Source organism: Cyrtonyx montezumae, unplaced genomic scaffold, assembly GCF_038088225.1.
Source record: "Cyrtonyx montezumae isolate F1298 unplaced genomic scaffold, pur_monq_1.0 scaffold_3, whole genome shotgun sequence".
Classification (NCBI taxonomy): Eukaryota; Metazoa; Chordata; class Aves; order Galliformes; family Odontophoridae; genus Cyrtonyx; species Cyrtonyx montezumae.
In genome coordinates this window covers 109,046,218-109,069,105 of record NW_027072034.1, presented here as the reverse complement: position 1 = coordinate 109,069,105, position 22,888 = coordinate 109,046,218, and the positions used below count along the sequence as shown (strand labels likewise).

The following is a 22,888-nucleotide window of genomic DNA, read 5'->3' as shown; positions in this document are numbered from 1 at the left end:
CCAGCCTGACCCCTGAGACTGAGCTGACACATCCAGTTTCAGTCCTACAGTTATGTTGAGCTGACTCCAGCACAGGTCACTGCAGAAGAAAATCCCTGTGATTAATCACTCAGGTCCCCAGGTATACCTCCCTGCCAATGTCTTGCCTTGCAACCCCTGGGCAGAGCAGAGCAGAGCAGGCACTGCATGGGGGGAACTGAGATGGCCAAATACATTTCAGATAGGTAGTTGAATGCACCTTGTGCTCTGGACCATGGTGGGATTGCAAAGAATGCTATATTTTTGCAGCTATCCTCTCAATATTTATGCAGAATAACAAATAATAATAATAAAATAGTTTTGGTTTCCTATGGATAGATCTGCACACACTACTTTCATCCCTGACATCAATGTTTAGTTTCACTTTTCCTCCCCAAAGGCTTGTCCCACCTCTGCTGTTTCTGTTAACATTAAATTCAAAGACAATATTCCTGTTCCTTACTGCTTGATGTAGACATCTGTGCAGCATTAGAAATCAAAACTATAAAGCATTATTTATATCATTACAAGCACATAAACGATCATGTCATCAACTTTGGGAAGTACAGAACTGTTTCGAACTATAAACATCTCTGCTGAAGGTATCTTGAGAATATTTTTTATTGCGCTGTTTGAGTTTCAACCATAAAAACTGGCAGGTTGTTCTAGCTTGATCCGGCTTTATGGCACCAAGATTAATCCTTCACCTCAGCCCCCTGATTGAAGAGACTTGAGAGGCTCTCACAGAAGTGTGCTTCAGAATTATCCCCTAAGCATCCACCTGACTGAACAAACATGCTGGTAGTAGTTGTTAAACAAGTATTAAGCCAAACATGTATCAAGGCTGGTGTTTTCTTTTATCCAGAGAGACAGGTCTCACTCCTTTCCTCCCCCCCTCCTATGTTTCATTAGACCAGATAGAATTTCCTTTAGTCTGGATACAAGTTGTTTTGACTAAGTTTATCATTAGACACTCCCTATTCTACTTCAGTTATATAAACACCCTCCAGCCCAGTCCTCATAACATCATCACAGTATGAAATTATTTCATGTCACTTCAACCTGTTGAGATATTTTTGGTTGAAACTGAATGCACATACCTGTAGCAGGTGAGGCACCAGTGAGAATGTGGGTGGGGGCAGACCTTTGCTTTTCTTGTGCCAAGGACTACTACAGTTTGTCATGCCACCCAAAGGGAGGTGGTCAACTGTGTAGGAGTGACTCAAGGAGTGACTCTACATCCTTTTATAAGGAGTAAACTACTACTCTCGCCAGTAGAGAACCTTTGATCCCAAGAAGTGGCAAGACAGATCCTCCCTGCTGATACAGTCTTCCACACAAGAAATAAGCAGAGGCTAGAGGCTCCACCAGTCAATTAAGCATCAGCAATTTCTAGAAAAAATGACCCTGCCCCACCTCCTCCAGCAGTAAAATTGCCCTTTACATCACTTAACAAGATTGATTCAGGACTGACTCTGCATGCCACCTACATTGCTGGGATAGTATTGACAGGCTTTTGATCAAGAAACCTAGAGACTTGGAGAAGTATAAATTTCATTTGTTGATAGCAGGTCCAATCCTGTCCATTTTCTGAATCACTACATTCAACTATCCACACACCAGAAGAGAAGCTGGGAGAGATCCCTTGCTCCATAGCATTTGCATCTCATCTCCTATGCTCACTTATTAATTCTTCTATTTTCTCATCACTGGCACATTCTATGGCCATTTCCTCTAATCCAATTGGATGACTATTAAAGGGACATGAATAATTAATATACTTTGTCATTTTGCCTCTCTGCACCAAGATCTACAAAAAATTTTCACAGATTTCCTCTACTGTAAGGGCTCTTTCAGCAGTCAGCAGACCTGAGTTTTGTAGCACTATGCCATTGAGCCTACACTGCTTTAGTATTATCAATACTTGAAGGTTAATATTTGGAAAATTTGAGTAAACCATTAGAAAAAAAAAGACTGAGGACACAGACACTTCTCACAACAGTGAGTACATTTCTTCCTCATGAAAAGACAACTTAAAGAAAACATGCTGCCTCTATTTCAAAATAGACAGTTTAGTCAAAATTCACCTTTTCTAGAATGCCTTGCCTCAAAAGTATAAGACCATTCTAGCCAGCACTAATGTATATAAGATACATGTTGATACTATGAAATATCAATTTTGCCATTTTTATTATTACAGTAGTTTCTGATTTCCATTTACACCTTCAACAATAAACTCTGAGACACTGTTTTTCATGAAGCAGAAAGTCCAAATTTTTATTCTAATGGACACAATTTCTGTGTTGAATGATCATGAAGCAGATTCTCACTTCTCTCTGGCCCACCAGAAGTGCCCAGTACAAACAAAAAAGTTATTGCCAATGGGAACTAGCAATAACCTTCTAGCCTGTAGTGAAGAAAAGTACACTTCTATATGACTCCAAACTCAGTGCAAGACAAAAAAAGTGCCAGAGGAAAAACTAGGGCAGTACAAAAGGACTTCTTCAAAACCTGTTTCTCTGTTACCCAGCTCATGGGCTACTTTTCCATGTAAATACCACCCTCTTGTGTTAGTTTGGAAGTACTACAAGAACCAGTCACAAAACAAAAAAAAAACCCCAATCATTACATACTCCCAACCTAACTCTAGGCAGTCCAACCAGCCAGAACAGGCTCGCTCTCTCTTTGCTGGACCACTCTTCACCTGACCCATTTAAGGTATTTATGTCACATCTGAATCGCTAGTAAGAATGATGTTAAGAGGAAAACCTTCTGGTAGAGTTGATGATCAAAATAATCAAAACAGGTCAGTGACAATACATAGAAAACCAGTTTGCTTTAAAATTAAGCTATATTTGAAGTTCTCTGAGTCACACGTGCTATCAGGAAGGCAAAATCATCATGAAAGTGCAGTTGAAACTTGGTTACTTCTTTTAACTTTCTCATCTCTTGCTTCTTTCTGGCAGACCAATTTGACCCCAGAGGAGCTTAGTGAGTTTGGATAGTGAGACAGAGGCTGCAGCAATGCAGATGTTGGGGGATGAACTGGGCCAGGCCACGCAGGTTTCTATTCCCTAAGAGGATGACCTGGCATCACTGAAGGATAGACTGACACCATTATACCACAGTGGATCAAGCTGAGTCTGTAAATGGTGTTTGCAGAAGAGAGGAAGGCTCGCACAGCCATGAACAGGAAAGTAAAAGTTTGTCCAAACGTTGAGCTAGAAAGCTTTCCGTTTCTTCTTTTTCCCACCTGCCACCTTTTTCCTAACACCAAGAGCTTCTTCTGTATCATCATCATCACCATTCCGAGATCGCTTCTTCTCTCCCTGTTCCCGCAGCTCCTGCAACACAATCAAGAGATTGATCAAGAGTTAGGGCAGACGAGGAAATTCAGTCTGTCACTGTGAATACACTAGGATTAAATGTGACCACTCACCATTCGAGCAAACCTCTGGGCTTCAGCCACACGCTCTGTTAGCATCATAACTTCCTCCTCTTGCATGGGGAATGCTGGCAGCTTCTTGCCAATCAGATGTTCAATGCGCTGAAACAGCTCTACATCATACCTGAGAAAAGATGCTAGCTAGAATCAGCCCAACTGGGACTCCTTCAGCTACCTCTGTCCTCTGCCCCTTAATTCCACCCAATAGATTGCTGGCTTGTACTAATGGTCTCAAGAGTAATTCTTAAATACATCCAAATAATGTCACCCTCAGGGTGACTTTGCTGATGTACCTCAGAAGCATCTGGGCAAAGACTTCATTCAACAGTTATCAAAACACAAAAAACTATTTAATCTGTATCATTTGTTATAGAAAATGTATATATATTACACAGTGAAGTTATAAATAACTAGTTTCAATATTACATAGCTGCTCCTAGAATTTATCTTAGATCTTCTCTCCCCATCTTGGACTTCAAATGCTCTCCCCTTCCACTAAATAAATTCAATCGGTCCCTCAAAATGAAATACAGTATTTTCTTCTCATCGAAGATGAGGTCAACACACTCTGCTTTGAAAGACAATTGGAAAGAATAAGTCTGTGATGTTGTGACACTTACTGTGTGACAAAGGTGATCGATTTGCCAGACCTTCCAGCTCGAGCTGTTCTTCCAACACGATGAATGTAATCCTGAAAGCAATTTCTCTTGATAAGCAATAGTACATACACACCATGCACAGAAAAGAGTTGGGGAAGATACATCCTTATGATTCTTTCTTTCTTTCTTTATGTGGAGAAAAGAGCCAGGATTTGATATGTTCATTGTATGCAGCGTTAAAGTTTGATAAGACACCGGCTTGTGGAGGCATGCCAGAGTATCTGGTTTTAACCTTTGATTGATTTCTAAAAGGAAAGAGCACTACTCAAGACTGTAGGACAGAAGCTGTGAGATATGATTGCCAATGGAACTATTACTTCCTCAGAATGCTAATATTTAAAATAAAAGCAATCCAATGCTTCTACCTTCATTCTCAGGATTTAGTGTTCTATCTAGTCTGTCTTTGAAATTGGCAAGCACAATGAAAGGGAAGATGAATGAGAAAAATTTGGAAGCTTCTACTGGGAGCTTTCAGTTTATATGGTTCTGGGCTGTTTTCCAGGTTTCATACTGCATTATGTAAGTCAAAATGCTCCACACTACAAAGCAGTACCTGCGGATGTCACTAAATCAGTACAACAGTTAGGACACGTTCTGTGACACTGTGAGCTGAGAGGGAGGTGCACAAAAATTGTAATGATGTCATGCATGTGGCTGCTCCCGAACTTTAACTTTTGCCTTTCCATAACGACAAAATCAACTTCTCCCAAGATTAACCAGTTTTTCTTTTGTTTGCAGTGCATGGTACCTTTGATGTTTATAGGAAATAACAGCAAATCTTGAGCTGTATGTTAACAGTGTGCTTTCTGAAACCGAGCTCAAGAACAAAGCCACATCTGTAAGATAATACTATGTTTTCTACAAGGAAAAAAGTAACTCACATTTTTCAGTTTGCTATAATTCTGTGATATGGAACATATCAAAGATACCATTCTTGATCAATTGAACAAATGGAAAAATTTTATACTTTAAATACAGTTTAAGCCTCGATCACAGGAACATAGATGCCTACTTGAAGCCTGTAATATGTTAGAACTATTTCCAAAAAGTCTGTAATCTGTTCAACACAGTATTACAAAACACTCTTGAGCAGAAATGCTAAGACAAAGAATATCCCTCATTCCTCCTCTCTTATGAATTCAGTTCTGCAACCCACATCAGGCCACTCAAACTGAGATATCAACTCAGCCACTGAGGCTGAACAACAACTTCTTTTCATCTACACAAGTGTGAACTACATGTCTGGAGAGCAGAACGGAGGACAGCTGTCTTTCCTCCTTTGCCTAGCTTCAACAGTATACTTCCTGGTGACAGAAGACCCTCAGCTGGCACACAGACTAACTTACCTTAGAGTGCGTAGGAATATCAAAGTTTATCACCACATCTACATGTGGGATATCCAGACCTCTGCTTGCAACATCAGTAGCCAGGAGAATAGAACGTGCCTTTGCCTTGAACTTGTTTAAAGAGCCCAAACGTTTGTTCTGGAAGAGAGGAGGACAAAAATTGGAATGAAAGAATGTTCACTCTGGTTAATACGCTCTTGTTGAAATACCGATAGAGAAGAACTGTAGTAGAAACCATTCAAAAAGGAAAAAAAATAACTTCTCTAATTTCTAATTACACAAATCATCATCAGCATCCACATTAGATTAACGTTTAGGGACCAGTCCACTCCACTCACTATAAAATACTCCCTCTGCATGGTAGCTGTGAGTCAGTATGGTGTAATTCATTTCCCAAGTGACACGTCTCCTGTCTATTCCATTCTGTGGGATATGCCCCTACCTGACTCATCTGCCCATGGAGAGGAATAGCAGTGAACCCAAGGTTACGGAGTAGTAGAGCAGTCCTCTGAGTATTGTTACATGTACTACAGAATACCATGAAAGAATTTCCAGCTAGTTCATTCAAAATATAAACCAGGTAGCTGTCCTGTAAAGAGAAAAGAAAAAGAGAAACTAATGAAGAAAAGAATCGAATAGACAGCACTAAAGAGAAATTTAACTATAAGGCCAGAGAAGATATTTTGCAAATGTGGAAGCAGTAAGACTCGAGATAGAATAGGAAAGAAACAGAAGAAGTGGTAATACCTTGAATTTGGATGGGATGAAAATGTAGTACTGCTGTAGCTTTTCAACCGTCTGATATTTGGAAGAAACAGCACATTTAACAGGATTCTTCAGAGCAGCACGCTGGAGTTTTTGAACCTAAGAAGATCAAAGTAAATCAATACTACAAGTTTCTGACAAGTCTCTGTCCTTGTATCTTTATCAGACAGTCTAGTTGACAGTACAGCCTGATGAAAGAAGAATTCAAGGAGTGTACTCGCCTCTCACCTGCTTGGTCATGGTGGCAGAAAACAAGAATGTCTTCCGGTCTCGAGGAATCACTTTCAGTATCTTATCTACCTGTAGAAAGAAAATGGAAAGAGAAATACTGAATACAGGATCAGTTAAGACATAAGACCCTCCAAATATAACAGACATCCAATCAAAGAGTGTTGCATGCATCTTAGGCTCACAAAAGGCATAAATTTCCCCTCTCTCACTGGAAGTTTTGGGCTGATACCCTGTTGACAGTTAAGCAGTGCAGACTCTAAAAGTCAAACAGCAGTATAAATAGTAAGCAATATTCCTGCAGCTGGGTGCATGTGATTGACAGTTACTGTAGAACACAATGTCAGTCATTCTGAAGAAAACAGCTGGCTTCACACACTAAATGCCTCCTGCTTGCTAGCTAGTACTCTGCAGAACTTTTCTAGGTTTAGCTCCCACCACAAGTTTCCATGCTATTATGAGATCTTAGTTACAAACTGCCACTAACTTCTACAGAACCGTTTAATACAACATGATATTACATGACTGCATGTAATGATTTACAGGGACTTGTTCTGAAGGAACATTTTGGAACACTGCACATTTCTACCTCTGTCTCAAAATCCATGTTGAGGATCCGGTCAGCTTCATCCATCACTAGGAATTTTAGAGCTCGTAAGTTGAAGCCCTTGGTGTTCTCCAGATGATCCACTAGACGGCCAGGAGTTGCTAGAAGGGAGTCAGAGTGAGCCAGTTAAGAATGAAAGCAAAGAAAAAGATCCAAAGAAATTACGGAAATTAATTATTCACCAAACATAAGTATAAATAGACTGTTTTGTGACAAGCACTATTTCATAGGATATCCTTGAAGTGTTTTGAAAGAAGACTACGCTCCATGAAGAATGTCCACCTTCTCCACTCCTTCAAAAAATGCAAAACAAAACAGAGAGCAGCTGAGATGTATTAAGAATGAGACCAGGATTTTGAATACTTCAACAGAGTTAAAGGCAGCCCACCAGGAATGCTCTGGAATGAGCTCGTAGCAGCAAGGCTACTGGGGCCTATTTTAGAAACATTAACTTGGATGAAAACAAATGAAGGAATGATGTTGATGACGAAGGAAGATGAAACAAATGAAAGATGTATCCCCACTTCCTCAAAAACACAAAAGCTTCTGCCCACCCTTTGGATGACTGTAATCTAATTATATTTATATCCCATACCTCATGGATGTTGACTTACCAATTATAATATGTGGTTTCTTGGCTAAGGCCAGAGACTGAGACATTGAGTCAATCCCACCAACAATAACCGCTGCAAGACAAATAGAACATAGTGAATACCCCCCCTTTTTTTTTTAAACCACTGGCCAACTTCTAGAGTTGAATGTGTTTCTTCTTACTTCCCACCACCCACAACTCTGTACAAACGGAAAGCTTGCTTTCTTTATGAGAATCCACTCTATTTTACAATATGTCTGACCTCTCCAGGCCTCTTAAGCGACACACTGAAGCCCTTACCAGCCTCAATTATCTTTTCACAGTTGAAAAGCTAGATGCAATCTATTCCTCGCACCCTAACTCAGCAGCAGAATCTGAGAATTCTTAAAATATCCAAAAAGCTTTTATGTTAGTAGCAAACATCTAAAAGAAAAAATAAATCAAGAAAAAAAAAAACAACCCAACAAATGCAGACTGCTTCCAGGGAAGATTAAACTACATCGTATATAGCAGAGCTCTATGCAGTTTAACACCAATACAAACTTACTGCTGGGGAGATTCTCTCTTACTTCTATCTTTAACAGTTTGGCCATAAAATGCAGAAGAGCTGCAAAGTGTTCCAAAAGGCCAGACCATACAGTCAAAAGTACAGTTTTTCTCCTATAACTGATATCAGCATCACAAACTTATTTCACCTTGTGTTCAACGCCCCCATAAAAATGCTCCCTACTTTTTCCTGTGCGCTCTGGCTCTTATCTTCAAAGGTTCAAAACAAAAGCACCCCAGTATCACAAGGCTACGTACCACTGTGGACACCAATGGAGGACCCAAGAGCTTCAAACTGCTCTGAGATTTGGAAGGCCAGCTCTCTTGTTGGTGTAAGAACAAGAGCAAATAATCGCTGAGGTGCATCCAGCAGTGCCTGAAGAATTGGCAAAGCAAATGCTCCTGTTTTCCCAGAGCCAGTTTCTGCCAGTCCAATGATATCTCTGCCTACAAGGAGAGCAAAAAGTGTTACAGATCTGTATTAAATAAAGTGGATTTCAAATAATTACGCAATAAAGTATAGAAATTTGCTAAGAATAAAAAGAATAGCCTTGGCAATAAATTCCTCTGACTCATTCCCCCAAAAGGGGCAGACACAAGAGAGGTGAAGGAAAACAGAAAGAGAGAACAGTGAACTTCTGAACATCTCTAGAGAATTCTAAGGTGTATCTTCATTTGTTCATTATAAGTTTCAGTCCTAATTCCTTTCAATTATGTTTCTGGGTAGCATAACAGTTCTCTTACATCTCAAAAGCCACAACATATTTTGTGCCACAAATTAAAACAGTAATCCAAATCTGTTTGCAGCTAGCAAGGATTAGGATGGTAAGTGCCTCACCCCAGAAAAGTAACAGAGTATAACTCATCAGAAGGACTCATTCTCACTTGCTAAATTCCAACAGCTGAGAAGAACATGCTGCCAATAAGCCCTACGACAGAGAAAACTCAGGAATGGAATCTTAACTTTTCTTTTGCTTCTGAAGGGAATCTTCTACATGTAAAATGAGTCAGACAACAGTTAAGTGCCAGGACAGAGCAGGCAATGAAAAGTCACTTCAATTTTTAAATCAGTATCACTACATTATGCTTCTGCTACAACTTCATGATGGATTATTTTTGAATAAGAAGTATTCTACAGGTAGAAATATTTGCTGAATTTATGCACTGTGGCTTCACTATTTCTCACTCCAGAAATCTGATTTCAAATAACTGCCTATTCACAACGAAGCAGATTGTACAAACTATGTGATCAGTAAAAGCATCTCCAATTTCAGAGGCAAATTGTACATCTATAGCAGAAGAGACACAGCCACAAGTGTGTCAGAAGTATCCAGCATACCCCTGTGTACTTCAGAAAGGCCATGGGCAACGCTGACCAGCAGCTCAAAAGACCAGGAAGTTACATTTACCATGGAGTGACAAAACTATCCAATGGTAGTGAACAGACCAGAGCCTAAGCACTAACATGAAAGCTTGAAATTGCCTTCTTGGCCACCTGGGCACACTGCTGGCTCACCTTCGGCCAGCTGTCAGCTAACACTCCCAGATCCTATTCCTTTTCTCAGGGAAATTAATACACGCAGAGCTCCTGAGGCACTCATCCCCACCCTGGGGACGGGAGGCACACTGCTTACCCTGCAGAGCCACAGGAATAGCCTCCACCTGAATCTTTGTTGGTACCTTCCATCCCAGCTGGTCACAAGCTTCACACAGGACATCCGTCACTCCCTAAGCATCATCGAAAAGAGTGGGAAACAAAACATCACCAACGAGCTCTAAACGCAATCCGCGCACGTGGCCGCCCCGTGACCGGCACCGGCGGCTCCGCCGAGCCCGGGGCGGAGGCAGACGGGCGCTCCTTGGGAGCGGCGCGGGCCGCCGCGAAGCCCCAGCTCCGCCTCACCAGGTCCTTGAAGCTCCGCGCCTCTTCCACCGCCGGCACCTCCTCGGCTTCCAGCCCTGCCGCCTTTCCCGTCTCCCCTCCCGCCGCCATGTTGGGCCGTCCCTCCGGCGCGGCGCGGCGCGGCGCGGCGCGGTGCACGCCGGGAGCTGTAGTTTCCCCGGGGCCGCGGCAGAGGGGCGCGGCCTCACTCGGCGGCCATTGGTACCGCCGTGGTGTAGCGGTACCCACGGCCTGGCAGCGCGAGTCGTCCTGAAGCATTTTTGCCAGCAACGAACAAAAGCCTACGTGCCACTCTCACTAAAACCTGCCCTGATGGAGGTGACCCACTGCTGCTATTGTCACTGCTGAAATGCACCACCTACCACCTCACTGTGTTCACATCCACTGTTTGCTCATAGCACCCACTGGAGTGCCATTTGTTCTGCTTAGAGGAATTCAGTGAAATATCTTTTCTTCATATGCACTTCCATATCAGACACCAATGTGTCAGACTGCCCCTCCGCTGCCAGCTGTCACACAGCAACAAAAAGTAATGGGATGTTGGTGGGAAGGTTCAATCTCTACTGCTATACTACCAACATTTGCCTCTGATATCATGGGTCAACAACAAAATAGGACACATTACTTTCAGAGCAGATCTCATAAACTATGTAATATATTTAATATATGTAAGCAACAACATTATTTTAATCTTTAATACTTTTATTAAAAAAGAAAGAAAAGGGCATCAAAACCATAAAACTAATGGGCTATTTGATCTTGCTTTTGTGCAACTAGCATGTCTAACTGGTTCAGTGGAAGTAAATGCAATCCTTAGTAAATTCCCAATTTTCTTGTCAGAGATTTTTGATGAAATTTTACTCTTCTTTACTTCATCCTTGAAAACAGTTGTTCACAAATGTACATACAAAGAGTGATGACATGAATAAAATATGCATGCGAAGTGAGAGATGCTTTCCTCTGGTGAGATCTTATAATGAAAGTCTGGTACAGAAATGCAATCAGATTTTTCTTTGAGTGGGATGTCTGTTTGCAACTCTCTATGTTCAATTTGAAAGTTTAAAAGTAGTGTATTCATGTCAACTGCAAACAGAATCAATATTAAAAAAAATGTATATTTTTTACACTCTATTCTCAAATTCCTTTATCAAAACAGAAAGAAGGGCTGCATATTTTTTTCTGTTCACAAGAATGTGTTTAGTCCAACGACTGAACATGCCTGCACTGTGCCATTGTGGAAGGCCACTAGATTGATTAGGGTGGACCTGCCCTTGGTGAAGACACGCTGATTATCTTGTATCAGCTCCCTCTCTTCCATTTGCCTTAGCATAGCTTCTAGGAAGATGTGCTCCATGTCCTGAGCTCTCTTCCATGACCTCTCCTTCTGAGGAGAGGCTATCAGGTCAGTAGTTCCCCGGGTTGTTCTTTCTACTCTCATTAAAAATGTGTGCAACATTACCTTCACAACTTTGAAGTGCTGGAAACAACAAAATGCACTGAACTATAGAAATAGAGCACAAAATGAGAGAATGAATGTTGGGAATGGGAGCCAGCATTCCCCAACTCTTACGATAGGTGCTATTGCCAGCTAAACAGTGAACCTGTGAAAGGTGAAAGGAGAAAATGGTGATGCATTCAGTGGCCCTTGAGGGAAATATGTCATATCTGTCATTCCTGAGCTGCCTACTTTCCATCTGGTCAGAGTGTGTCCTCTCTGGTCTGTAGGCCCCAGTGCTGAGTACAGCAGGGCACCCTCATAGCTGGTGAACATCCTATGCACTATGGAAAATGGATGTTATGTCAGAGAGCTTGAGCCTGGAAAGGACAACAGATCTGATGATAAAACAGAACTCATGACAGCATTTCTGTGCAGACCTCCATCTCTCTTGTCACTCGGGAAGCCCAACTGGGTGTGCTCACAGTGGAAGTGTTGATGTACGTGAGCATCTGTCACTGGATTCCTAGTGTGCCATTTCCTGTGCTCCCAGAACAATGAGGAAAGTTAGAGGAAATCCGAACAAACGCTCAGCATGACAGGGAAAGGAAAGGAAATCTGGAACAATTCACTGGGCAGCAGTGGAAATGAAATTGCTGCATCCCACTGTGTTCAGGAGCAATGATGTAAAGGCAAACAAACAAATAAAAAATAGAAAACACTCACTGTAGATGCTATGACCACACAATTAAAAATTATAACAATTTGAGCCATGAGCTTTCAGTGTATTATTAGTGCTAAAGGTTAAGCCTGGTGAGTACATAAGTCACGAGCCCTTGTTAGGGTCCCTGGGATGCCTCAGGAAGTGGAGTCAGGGATGTGACAGGAAGTCGCTCACTCTTTGTTGAGTTTACTTCTCAGATAATATGGTAAGTACTGTTCTGGTGGGGGCAGGGGGAGCAGTTCACCATTTATTCTGAGAAATTTCAGTTTGGGTAATTCCATTCTGTGAGTAGATGTGCTTTAAACAAAGCTTCTCAACACAGGGCACCATAAATTACACTGGACTTCAGAATTTTCACTGCAGGGATTTTAGACTTGTCCTTTGACCAAGCACATTCGTATCCCCACTGCATGTCTTCTTTAGGAGGGGCAGTGTGGGCACATACATGGGCAAACTTTAGTACAGATGTAATGGCAACTGTGCCCTCTGTACTCAGCACTGGTGAGGTTGCATCTTGAGTATTGTGCTCAGTTTTGGGCCCCTAACTACCAGAAAGACATGGAGGCCCTGAACCATGCCCAGAGAAGGGGAGTGGAGCTGTGAGGGGTTTGAAGCACAAGTCTGATGGGGAGCAACTGAGGCAACTGGGGTTGTTCAGTCCAAAGAATAGAGGGCACAGGGGAGAACTTATTGCTCTCTACACTGACCTGAAAGGAGGTTGTAGAGAGGTGGGGGTTGGCTTCTGTTCCCATGTAACAGAGAAAGAATGGCCTCAAGTTGTACCAGGGGAGGTTCAGGTTGGAGATTAAGAAAAATATATTCTTTGAAAGAATGGTGATGCATTGGAACAGGTTGCCAAGGTAGCAGTGGAGATGTTCAAGAAAGGTGTGAATGCGGCACTGAGGACATGGTTATTGGGCAGGGTGAGGGTGTGCTGACAGTTGGACTAGATGACCTTAGTGCTCTTTTTCAAAATTAATGATTCTATGATTCTTTTTAATAAGTGATGCATACTAGCACAAGATGGACAATTCATACAGTAGATCACAGCTAATGATAAATTATTCAGTCCACTCATCAGGATGCCTAGTGAAAGGCTGTTGGCATATCCTCACACCCTGGCTCTGTTCTGATTCCTTTATTAAAAATACTTTTTATTATACTTTCAAACATACTATAGGAGTTTGTGTTAAAATGATGACTGTATTGCTGCTTCATCATTGGATCATTCTTTCCTGCAGCATTTTCAATAAAAGGAGGATGAGAGTGGCAACAAGAGGCCAGGCATTGTAACTGCCTGCCCAGGCTAATACTTCTCTCCTCCAAGCCCAGCTACTTGGAAGGAAGGGTTCAACCAACACATCTGCTAATTTGAAGGGTAAATAGCTACCATGAAAAAAGCTGCTTACCTAAGGCACTTCCCCTATATGCTGCTTTTAAATCTATACTGAAATCAAGGGAAAGGGTCTGAGGCCTGTCCAGCAAAGCATGGTACCTTTGGTTCAGTCACACTCACACATCTGCACTGCACAGAAATGCATATTCTGACCTCAAGAGAAGAGTTAACCTGGGGAAGAACAGAGCAGAAGCAGGATTTTTCACTTGTGTAGCTGGAATAGAAGTAAAAGTGTCTCCCATTTGTCCTCAGCTGCTGATAATAGTGGTATGATTGCAGTGTAAGGCCGTGCAAAGCAAAGCAAACTAGCCCTCATGAGGCTATGAGCTATCCACTTCGTATTCTTTCAGATCATCTCATTCAGTGCTGTGTTGTTCATATGTTGTTCCCTATATGAAGGTAAATAGGCAAAGGTGGAGGAAGAAAATTGAGTAGAGGGTAGGAGAAATAGTTTGTGTTGACACAGCTTTCTCAAAGGAATGGTGAAGTCATAACCACCCTGGCAGACCCTTGGCTCACAAGATGCTGGAGCACTAAGAACAGTGTTTCACTAAGACTGCCTTTCCACAGCATGCAGTTCACACCCCCAAAACATACTTGCATATATACACCTTGAGGTGTTTGTGTGTCAGAGACCAGCATGCACCTGGATGTACACTCACACAGATATAAATACATACACACATATACAAATGATGACATCACTTTTCATTCTCCCTTTCTGAGCACACCCTCAGCTCCTCATACAGATTCTTTGGCTCCAATGTCTGAAGCATGAAACTGAGTGGCTGAGGCAGGGGCAGGAATGTGATCATTTGCAGGTGTGCAGAGAAACACTGACACAAAATTACTTCATATTCATTTAATTGAACTAGCAGTGTACTTTTCCTTTACAGCAAACAGGCATGGGCATTACAGACAACTGAGTCACATTCTGAGGGACAAAAGCTTTTGTTTTACAGTCAAAACATGCTGAAATCATGAAAGGAAGAGAGAACTTGAAAAGGAGTTGAGCTTGGTGAGTTGGAGCATAGCCCTTACCAAGAGTTTGCTCAGTAGTACAAAATTACAAATTGGCTTTTGGGTCATTTTAGTTCAGGAATCCAAAGGGAAGTTCCCCTCACCATCTGGGGTCTACTCGTGGGGGTGGAATTTCCACTGCATTAAGTTTTCTGGTTGTCTCAAGCTAGATGTTGGAGTCTCTTCCTTGTACCTCTTCCAGGTACTGACATATCTCCATCACCACAGCATCTGAGCACTTCAGAATATTTGCCCCAGAAACATCCTTGTGAGGTAGGGAAGTGCTACTTTTCCCATTTTGGCACAGAGAACAGAGGCACTGAGGGGCTGAAAATCACAAAGGACAGCCTTAGCAGAACAGTCACTTAAAACTGAGTTTGAGTCATTCCTCCTGCTTCCTCAGTGCTCTGACCATTGAATCATCCTACTCTTCTGCATCCTTGTTGACTATTAGTACCAGTATATGTACTGCTGATGTGAAGCCTTTCCTAGGAAGGACTGCTAAGAAGAATACGTGTAGCTCTCTGTGCGTGCTGCCTCCTCCCTCCTCAGACAACTGCTGTGGGTATCACAGGCTGTTGGACTGCACAGAGAGCAGCACTACCACCTCTCAGGTGTGCTCTTCTCTCAGCTGGTCTCCAGTTCAGACCATAACACCAGCATACTCTTTCCTCCGTGCTCCAAGAGGTATGCTTACTCTTTTCCCCAGAGAGTCCCTGGGGCAGTTTCTGGTTCCAGGGTTACTGACCCATCTTTCTCCCTGTTTTGGTTTCTAAGATCTGTCACTGGTTAACAACAGTTCACCTATCTCATAACTACCAGCATTCAGCTTTCCCTTTCCTACAGGGACTTACCCTCACGGCCAAAGAACATGTAACTTGCTCTCACTTGCTACAGACTTGCTTTGCCTCTAAAAACAGCTGTACTCCTTTGGAGCAGAGACCTCTTTTTAAAAGGAACACAAAACCTTTAAATAAAGTATCAAAAACTTATAATACAATATCAAAATGTTAAAAACATCTCACATAAATAAATAGAACACAAACATCACAGTTTTCAGCCTGGAGAGATTTCTTCATAAAGGATAACTAACAGTTTCTGGCTCCTCTGTTTCACCCTGGGATGACTGAGCCATTCACACAGTCTGTCATATCTGGGGCTGCTCCTTTCAACAGCCTGCCCAGATGTACCTTGGTAATGGGGTTGTACTCTACTGGAAGTTGTGGCTGCTGGCTCTTTGAGGGTATCACAGCCCCTTCAGCATTCATATATTCATGAGTTATCTACCAACCAGGGTCAGTCAGCACCAGGACTGCAGGGATTTCATCACTCTGCTGACTTACTTCTTTCTGCTACATGAGGAAGCAGTCGTGGAGGTGGATAAGGAAACATGGAACATGCACCTATCCCTTCATTCAGGATCCAGGATCTACTGCCATGTACCCAGTAGTCCACATGTCCTTCATGACCTCTACCCTGCTGTGAGGCAGTGGGGTGTATCTGTGTGTGTGTGTATTTGTGTGTGTGTTTGTGTAAACACTTGCTTGGTATCAGGGAGAGGTTTGTGTTCAGATATAAATAAGGCACGAGAGATGTGTGCATCTGTGTGGATGAGCACCACCAATATTACAACAGCAACAGGTAGCAGTGCTAATGGTGACAATTACATAGTGTTTTCAAGCCTGGTTTCATTATGAGGCAACTACTGTTTCAGCTGGATGATCTTGGTGTCACAGTGGTGGTTTTAGCACCCGAGCTGAGTTTCCTGATCCGAGGGGAAAGCTCTGTCCTGGACTCAAGGAGTTCACAGACTTCATCCATTGCCCTGGTGCAGATCTCAAGGTTGGCAGCCAGCTTCTGGATTTTGGCCTTCAGCATGGCCTGGCTCACTTTTGTGACCTCTTTTGTGTATTCTGGCACAAGGAAGCTGTGGGAGCCACAGAAGACCATGAAGCAGATGGAGTTATACAGGGAGATGGACGCCCTCTTCTCTGGCTGGAGAAGTTTGGGGTCCCCTGGGCCCTGCCCACGGCGGAGGAATTCCAGGCAGCCAAGGATTTCCCTCATCTGTTTCCGACAAGTCACTGCAATTTCCTGCACCTTCTTCACCTCCCGGGAATTGCAGAGCACGGCAGAGAGATCAGAGGTGACGCTGACCGCCCCTCCAGCAGTGGCTAAGCCCAAACCCACTGCCGAGGCCAGGAGGGAGGCTCCCAGTGTAGCTGGGCTTAGGGACAACCCCACAATGGCCGTGACTGCTCCCGCGGCAGTCAGTGAGCTCCCACTGATGTTGGCAATCAGGGATCTTTTGCGGAGCTTGTTGATTTTGCGAGCTGCCTTGTGAAGGTGAGCAATCTGACCGCGCAGCCTCCGTCGCTGATCCAGCAGCACTATGTGGAAGCGGTGAGTGGGGTCCGGCGTCTGGGGATGAGCAGCACCGTTCCTCTCCATGGCCTCTGTCTAGAAACAGAAGAAGATGAGTTAGGATTTATAGAAAAAGCACAAGACTTGCTCAGCCTTGACCTTCATTCCAAGGATGGCATCCAGCCAATTTTCTCGCTTTGCTCCACTGCTTGGAAGGTTTGCTGTCTGCACGCATGCACACGCTCACGTACACACACGTACACACGCATATGCTTAGCTACCCTATTCCAACTTTCAGACAGAGGAATTCTTTTTTATTTTTTTGGCATCCTTGAGAAGACAAAAATATCTACGTAGGAGCTGAACACAGTGATCCCTATGGACCCCTTCCAACTCAGGTCATTCTATGATTCTATGATCTTAAGGGTTGGGGTCAGAGGTACTGTTGTTCTTACTTCTGTGAAAATGTGCAATGTCTCTTCCAATCCAGAAGATATAAATTCCATTGAGGTTAAGTGACTCAGTGCCCAGTGCAATAATGCTACCAGAACTACACAATGGTGTTTTCCCAATGGGATTCAGAGGATTCTGGACAGGAAAGTCCAGACTTTGAGGAGATAAAAGCCACCCACCCTAGGTTGCTATTTAGGGGTCCTTTCCCATTAAAGGAGGACAGAGGGAAGCTTCTGAGAGGAGCCAAGGTCTATTTTTTCCATCTAGGAGCTGGGAATGCCTCAGATGGAGATTGTGAATATCCTTCCTCTCTTTATGCCTCAAGGTCCTGCACCACTTCTTTCTCATTGTAACCTGGTGCCAGGGTCCAGGCAAAGATGGGAATCACTGTTTTGCAGTACTCAGTCCAGCCTGTAGCTGCGAATCCTCAGTGGTGGTTGCAGGGAGGCCCATAATCCATGTTTAAGAGGTCTATGAAGGGCACATAAGAACAGCAAGCCCATTTTCAGTGTACACACTTCTGGTGGTCTACTGAGGGGAATAGTGCTTGCTATGGCAACATCTCCCTTCTAAATGGTGAATCCTTAGTGTTTTAGAGCTGTGTAATCTCTCTTTTCTCTCTGTTCTTTTTCACCAGGATAGAAGGAAATGTTCCAATAAGCATTTTCAAATTGCTATAAGGTCACAAAGTGTTTTATAAAGGAAGCCAGCATCTTTATTCCTGTTTTACATGGGTGACAACTGAGGCACAGGAAGCAACAGGAAGGATGCAGCATCATCAGCTGCCTGAAAAGAGCTGTGCTTGTGTTCTCCATACCACTGCACCATATACAAGGCTGCACTGCCTTTGTGTTTAACAAGATGGATCTTGTTTAACCAGCCATGGATCTAAGAAGCTGTTTGCGTTTTGCAGTGCCCTTATAGCCAAAATGAGACTCTGTATTAGAAAGATTTTGTCCAGGGGCCAGCTAAGTGTAACTATTAATTACTGCAGACACATTTTCTAAGTCCTCGTTACTGTGTGAACTAGAGGGGACTGATCCCTTACACTGGGCACACTGTATGGTTGGCTCCTTGGAGCTTTCATTCTGCAGACTCCCTGTCTTCCAGAAGAAAGAAATCATCTACCATTAAGAGTCTTTTCACCATACAGAGTTTAAATAAATAATTTTAATGCCATTTTTCTTTTACGCTTTTCCTAATCAATTTCACACAGAATCTTTTAGGGCCTCCTCTGTCTCCATGACCATCAGAACAGTCATCCCACTCTCTCTCAGGCCTTTGTCATCATTGGGCTATTTTAGCCACTTGGTACATTGTGCTTTTCTTAGTTGGAGGCAGTGTCCTCTCATTTTTTACTCTATTGTCAATGATTAAACTGAAGGCGCAAGGACTTAAACTAAGCTAAATAGATACTGGCATCAAAATGAGCAATGAGCACATCATCAATGACTTAGCAACAGATCAATGTGATGATCTTTAAACATATTGATTCCTGTAGCTTCTAAACATTTCGTTCTGCAGATTTTCCTGTGTAGAACAATCTCTAGTAATGCCAGCAGTGACCTCACTGCATAGTTAGTAGAATAGTTGTTTAATATATAGCATCAATCTTACAGTGATACATGTCTTTTGAATACAGAAATTTATGCCAGCACAAAAGAAAACAAAGCCATCTCCCACTCTTAGAAAAAAAATCCCCAACAGTAACTGTTCAATTAAATTACTCCTAGTAGTAAATAATGATTTCTATTTGTTAATAAATTATTAATGAATTATTAATAAATAATAATAATTTTAATAAAATATTATGAAATAATGTGTATATTAGTCCCAATCTGCAAATAAACTTTTAATACCTTCCTAACACAGTACTCAGATAGCATCAAAAGAAATACTGGTTCAAACTTACCTTTAGTTTCTGGCTGACTTCCCCACAGACAAACTGTGGTCTGTTTCTGGAGGAGACCAATTTATAGCTCCTGTGGACCAATTGCTGCAATGGGAATGCTTTGCCTCATACTGGGAGTTTGCCATTTCCTGCTCTCCCTTGTGCAGAAGGATGTGACACACTGGAAAGTGACCCGCAGGACAGTGAGCACACATCATGTTCAGGAAACGATCCCTACGAATGAACATTGTGTGTTCGCTTTTCCTGAAGTCTAGGGGAAATTTTTTTTTATATATCTCAGCCTATTCCTGGCTCTGAACTAGTGCAGTCATTCCCTCCAGGGAGCAGTTGCCTTTCCTTTCCCTGAAATAGCAACTGACTTTACTCTGCGATCGAGCCACCAATTACTTGATGACTGAAGTTTCCCCCCTCCCATATCTAGAGCACCAACCAGCCAGCTTCTTCATTCAAGGCCAGTGTACTTTCAAAATCCCAGCTCTTTGGGACAACTGTGCCTGTGATTGGCTGTAAGGCAGTGGTGCTGCGTGCAAGCTGGAGCAGGGCTCCAGCCCATAAAAGGGAAACAGCTCCACAACAAATTAAAGAATCATAGAATTTCTCAAGTTAGAAGGGAAACAGGGATCATCAAGTCCAACTTCTGGCCCCATACAGAACCACAGAAAAATCAGACCATGTCTGAAAGCATTGTTCAGACACTTCTTGAACTCTGTCATCTTGGAGCCATGGTCACTGCCCTGGGCTGCCTGTTCCATGCCTACCACCTTCTGATAAATAACTTTTTTCCTGATATCCAACCTGACCCTCCCTTGGCATAGCTCTATGCTTTTTCCTTGAACACTATGGCAATCTGGTTGCTCTGGATTCCCACTCTTACCCCTTTTGAGTAGACAAAACTACACACAAACATTCAAAAAGGGGTGGTCTCCTGGTGGTTTTGTTTCTCAACCATGGGCACTGATCTTTCCCTAAGGTGCCTGCCCAGCAGTCGATGACCAGTAGGAAAGGTCACTGGGATGCCCTCTTCTGCTGCCTGCTGTTGCCTGACAGTGTGCCTACAAAAGGACTTGGCCTGGATGAGGTTGCCAGGGTGCTGGGGGCAGTGTAAAATGGCACTTATGCTTACTGAAGGGGAGCTGTGAGCTGTACAGCCACTTGGTTGCTGAAGCTAACCTGAAGAAGGGACAAGGACTGTGGAGCAGCAGGCAGAGAGAGGAGAATGCTCAGGATGTTTATTTTTGTGTCAGCTTAGTTTTAGACCATCTAGACTTTGAAATAGTATGTCAAGTGTTTTATCAGGGTGGACTTGCTTGACACTGAACATGAACTAAAAAACTGATAGCACTGAAGAGCCACTTCAACCTGCCACAGACTTGGAAAGAGAAAACATTGTTTTGAAGGTTCTTAAATAAGCAATCTTTGTCTGTTACACTTTGTACGGATTATATATTAACAGGAAGATGAATATTGGCACAGAGGGAAATTGTGCTTCAACATTTCCCTTTGTTTTAGCAAGCATATGCTTGAATTGGAGCCCATCAGTTTTGGCGAGGGTTTGCAGTTGACAGACATGGTAGTCATTTTGCACAAGGAGAACATTTCCCCATAACCCGTCCCTATAACAAGATGCATTCTCAGAAAACAAAGACTTCCCATGAAGAGCTACAGATAATAATCATAGAATCATAGAATAGTTTGAATTGGAAGAGGCCTTTAAAGGCCATCTGGTTCAACCTCCCTTGCAATGAACAGGGTCACTTACAGCTCAATCAGGGTGCTCAGAGTCCCTCCACCCTGATGTTGGCTGTCTTCAGGGATGGGGCACCTACCATTTCTCTGGGCAACCTGTTCAGTGCCTCTTCATCCCAATTGTAAACTTCTTCCTTATATCCAGCCTAAATCTCCCCTCTTTCAGTTTGAAACCATTTCCCCTTGTCCCGTCACAGCAGCCCCTGCTAAAAAGTCTGTCCCCTTCTTTCTTACAGCACCCCTTTAGATACTGAAAGGCTGCTATAATATCAACTTAATTTTTAAAAAGAAAAGTTAATTAGAATAAGAAGCATTATTTCCCAGGGAGCATGCTGCAGCATGCTGTGGACTGACTTTGTCTCTGCTCACATTCTCACAAGCATCCCTTTGGTGTAAGTAATGCTCTTCTATCCCACTGATAGTATGGAGATCTCCCCAGTCAGGACGGGAGATGGGCTGGCATAAAAATCAGAGAAGAACATCTTCCCTGAGTGCCTCCCAAGGGGTGAAAGTCTTTCAGAACTGTTATCCCAGCTGCCCAGATGTGAGGACATCTGCTGAATCACCAGGAAGGTCCCAGGGGCTGTGAGTGAATCTCAGCTACCAGGGACCTCAAGAATGGTGGGGTACACATGACCCTCACTGAGCAGTGCTGTCTGCCATATGTTTTCATCCAAATCCCAGTGCTGTTGCAGTCTCTTCATTCTTGGCCCATGAAGAGCTGGGGCTGGAGTGTGGGAGAGGTACAGCTGATGTTTCACAAATAAATGCCCTAGCCAAAAATGGTCCCTCTGCTTCACTCTTTTCCCATCTAGCCATATCCCCTCAAAATGGGCAGAAGCTGGACCCATGCAAAATTTGCCCTGAAGGCAATCTGTGAGAGCAGATGACAATCAAGGGGAAGGAAGGATGTTTTATTGCTTGAGCTTTCTTACTTCCAGTGAGTTTTGGCAGAATGTAGTGGTCTTGCTGCTCTCATTCTCTCCAGCAGAAGGGATGTAGGGCAGAAGTGTTTATTCTGAAGCTGTTTGGAGCTACTGCAGTCTCACATTTGAAGTTAGAGTTTCAAAGATTCTCTTCCTTTATTATTTGATCAAAAGTACATTTATATCCAAATACCATCTTTATGACCTGGGACATTCTGTCATATTTAGTGTTTTCAACCTTAACTGCTGGATCCCAGGGTTAAAAGCTATGTTTTTTTTTTTTTTTTTTTTTTTTTGGTGACAGACTGAACTGATGACAAATGTTAAGTCTTCATGGCAAGACATTCATTCACATTCTGTGAAAATCTGAAATAATCCAAAACTAAAAAATAATGTAAATTGTATATATAAAAAAAAGGCTGCACTGGCTTTTAGTTATCTTACTGGTAGATGGAAATTCACAGTACAGGTCTTATGGGGTGTGGATGAGGGAAGTGTGGTTGTTCAGTCTGGAGGAGAGGAGATAAGGGGAGAGCTCAGGGGAGATTCTCTACAATGACCTGAAGAGAGGCTGTGGAGAGGTGGGGGTCAGCCTCTGCTCCCACATAACATTGATAGGATGAGAGGTGATGGCCTCAACTTGTGCCAGAGTGGGTTCAGGTTGGATATTAGGAATAAGTTCTGCTTAGAAAAAGTGGTGTTGCATCAGAACACACTGCCCAGGGTGGTGGTGGGGTCACCATCCCTGGTGGTATTCAAAACCTGTGTGGATGTGGCACTGAGAACATGGTCAATGGGCATGG

At 42.9% G+C, this 22,888-nt stretch overlaps 2 protein-coding genes across 2 annotated transcripts; both read right to left on the bottom strand.

Annotated features, from left to right (window-relative positions):
* Positions 1-3,197: 3,197 nt before the first annotated feature.
* Positions 3,198-10,207, bottom strand: DDX47 (DEAD-box helicase 47). The gene is made up of 12 exons (XM_065742782.1): positions 10,110-10,207; positions 9,841-9,934; positions 8,465-8,653; positions 7,683-7,754; positions 7,051-7,169; positions 6,462-6,533; positions 6,216-6,332; positions 5,911-6,057; positions 5,469-5,606; positions 4,084-4,154; positions 3,458-3,587; positions 3,198-3,362 (listed from the first exon to the last, which is right to left on the bottom strand). The coding sequence occupies exons 1-12, from the start codon at positions 10,197-10,199 to the stop codon at positions 3,240-3,242; spliced, it is 1,362 nt and encodes a 453-aa protein (XP_065598854.1). The 5' UTR covers positions 10,200-10,207; the 3' UTR covers positions 3,198-3,239.
* A 4,304-nt stretch (positions 10,208-14,511) lies between these two features.
* APOLD1 (apolipoprotein L domain containing 1) lies at positions 14,512-19,475 on the bottom strand. Its single transcript, XM_065742887.1, has 2 exons — positions 19,414-19,475; positions 14,512-17,144 (listed from the first exon to the last, which is right to left on the bottom strand). The coding sequence occupies exon 2, from the start codon at positions 17,133-17,135 to the stop codon at positions 16,395-16,397; it is 741 nt and encodes a 246-aa protein (XP_065598959.1). The 5' UTR covers positions 17,136-17,144; positions 19,414-19,475; the 3' UTR covers positions 14,512-16,394.
* Between the last annotated feature and the right edge of the window lie 3,413 nt (positions 19,476-22,888).

Coding starts and splice junctions, on each gene's coding strand:
- APOLD1 (XM_065742887.1), bottom strand. CDS start 17,135: ATGGAGAGGAACGGTGCTGCTCATCCCCAGACGCCGGACCCCACTCAC.
- DDX47 (XM_065742782.1), bottom strand. CDS start 10,199: ATGGCGGCGGGAGGGGAGACGGGAAAGGCGGCAGGGCTGGAAGCCGAG. Junction 6,534..7,050: donor ACATGGATTTTGAGACAGAG/GTAGAAATGTGC, acceptor TTCTTTCTACAG/GTAGATAAGATACTGAAAGT. Junction 4,155..5,468: donor ATATTCCTACGCACTCTAAG/GTAAGTTAGTCT, acceptor AATTGCTTTCAG/GATTACATTCATCGTGTTGG.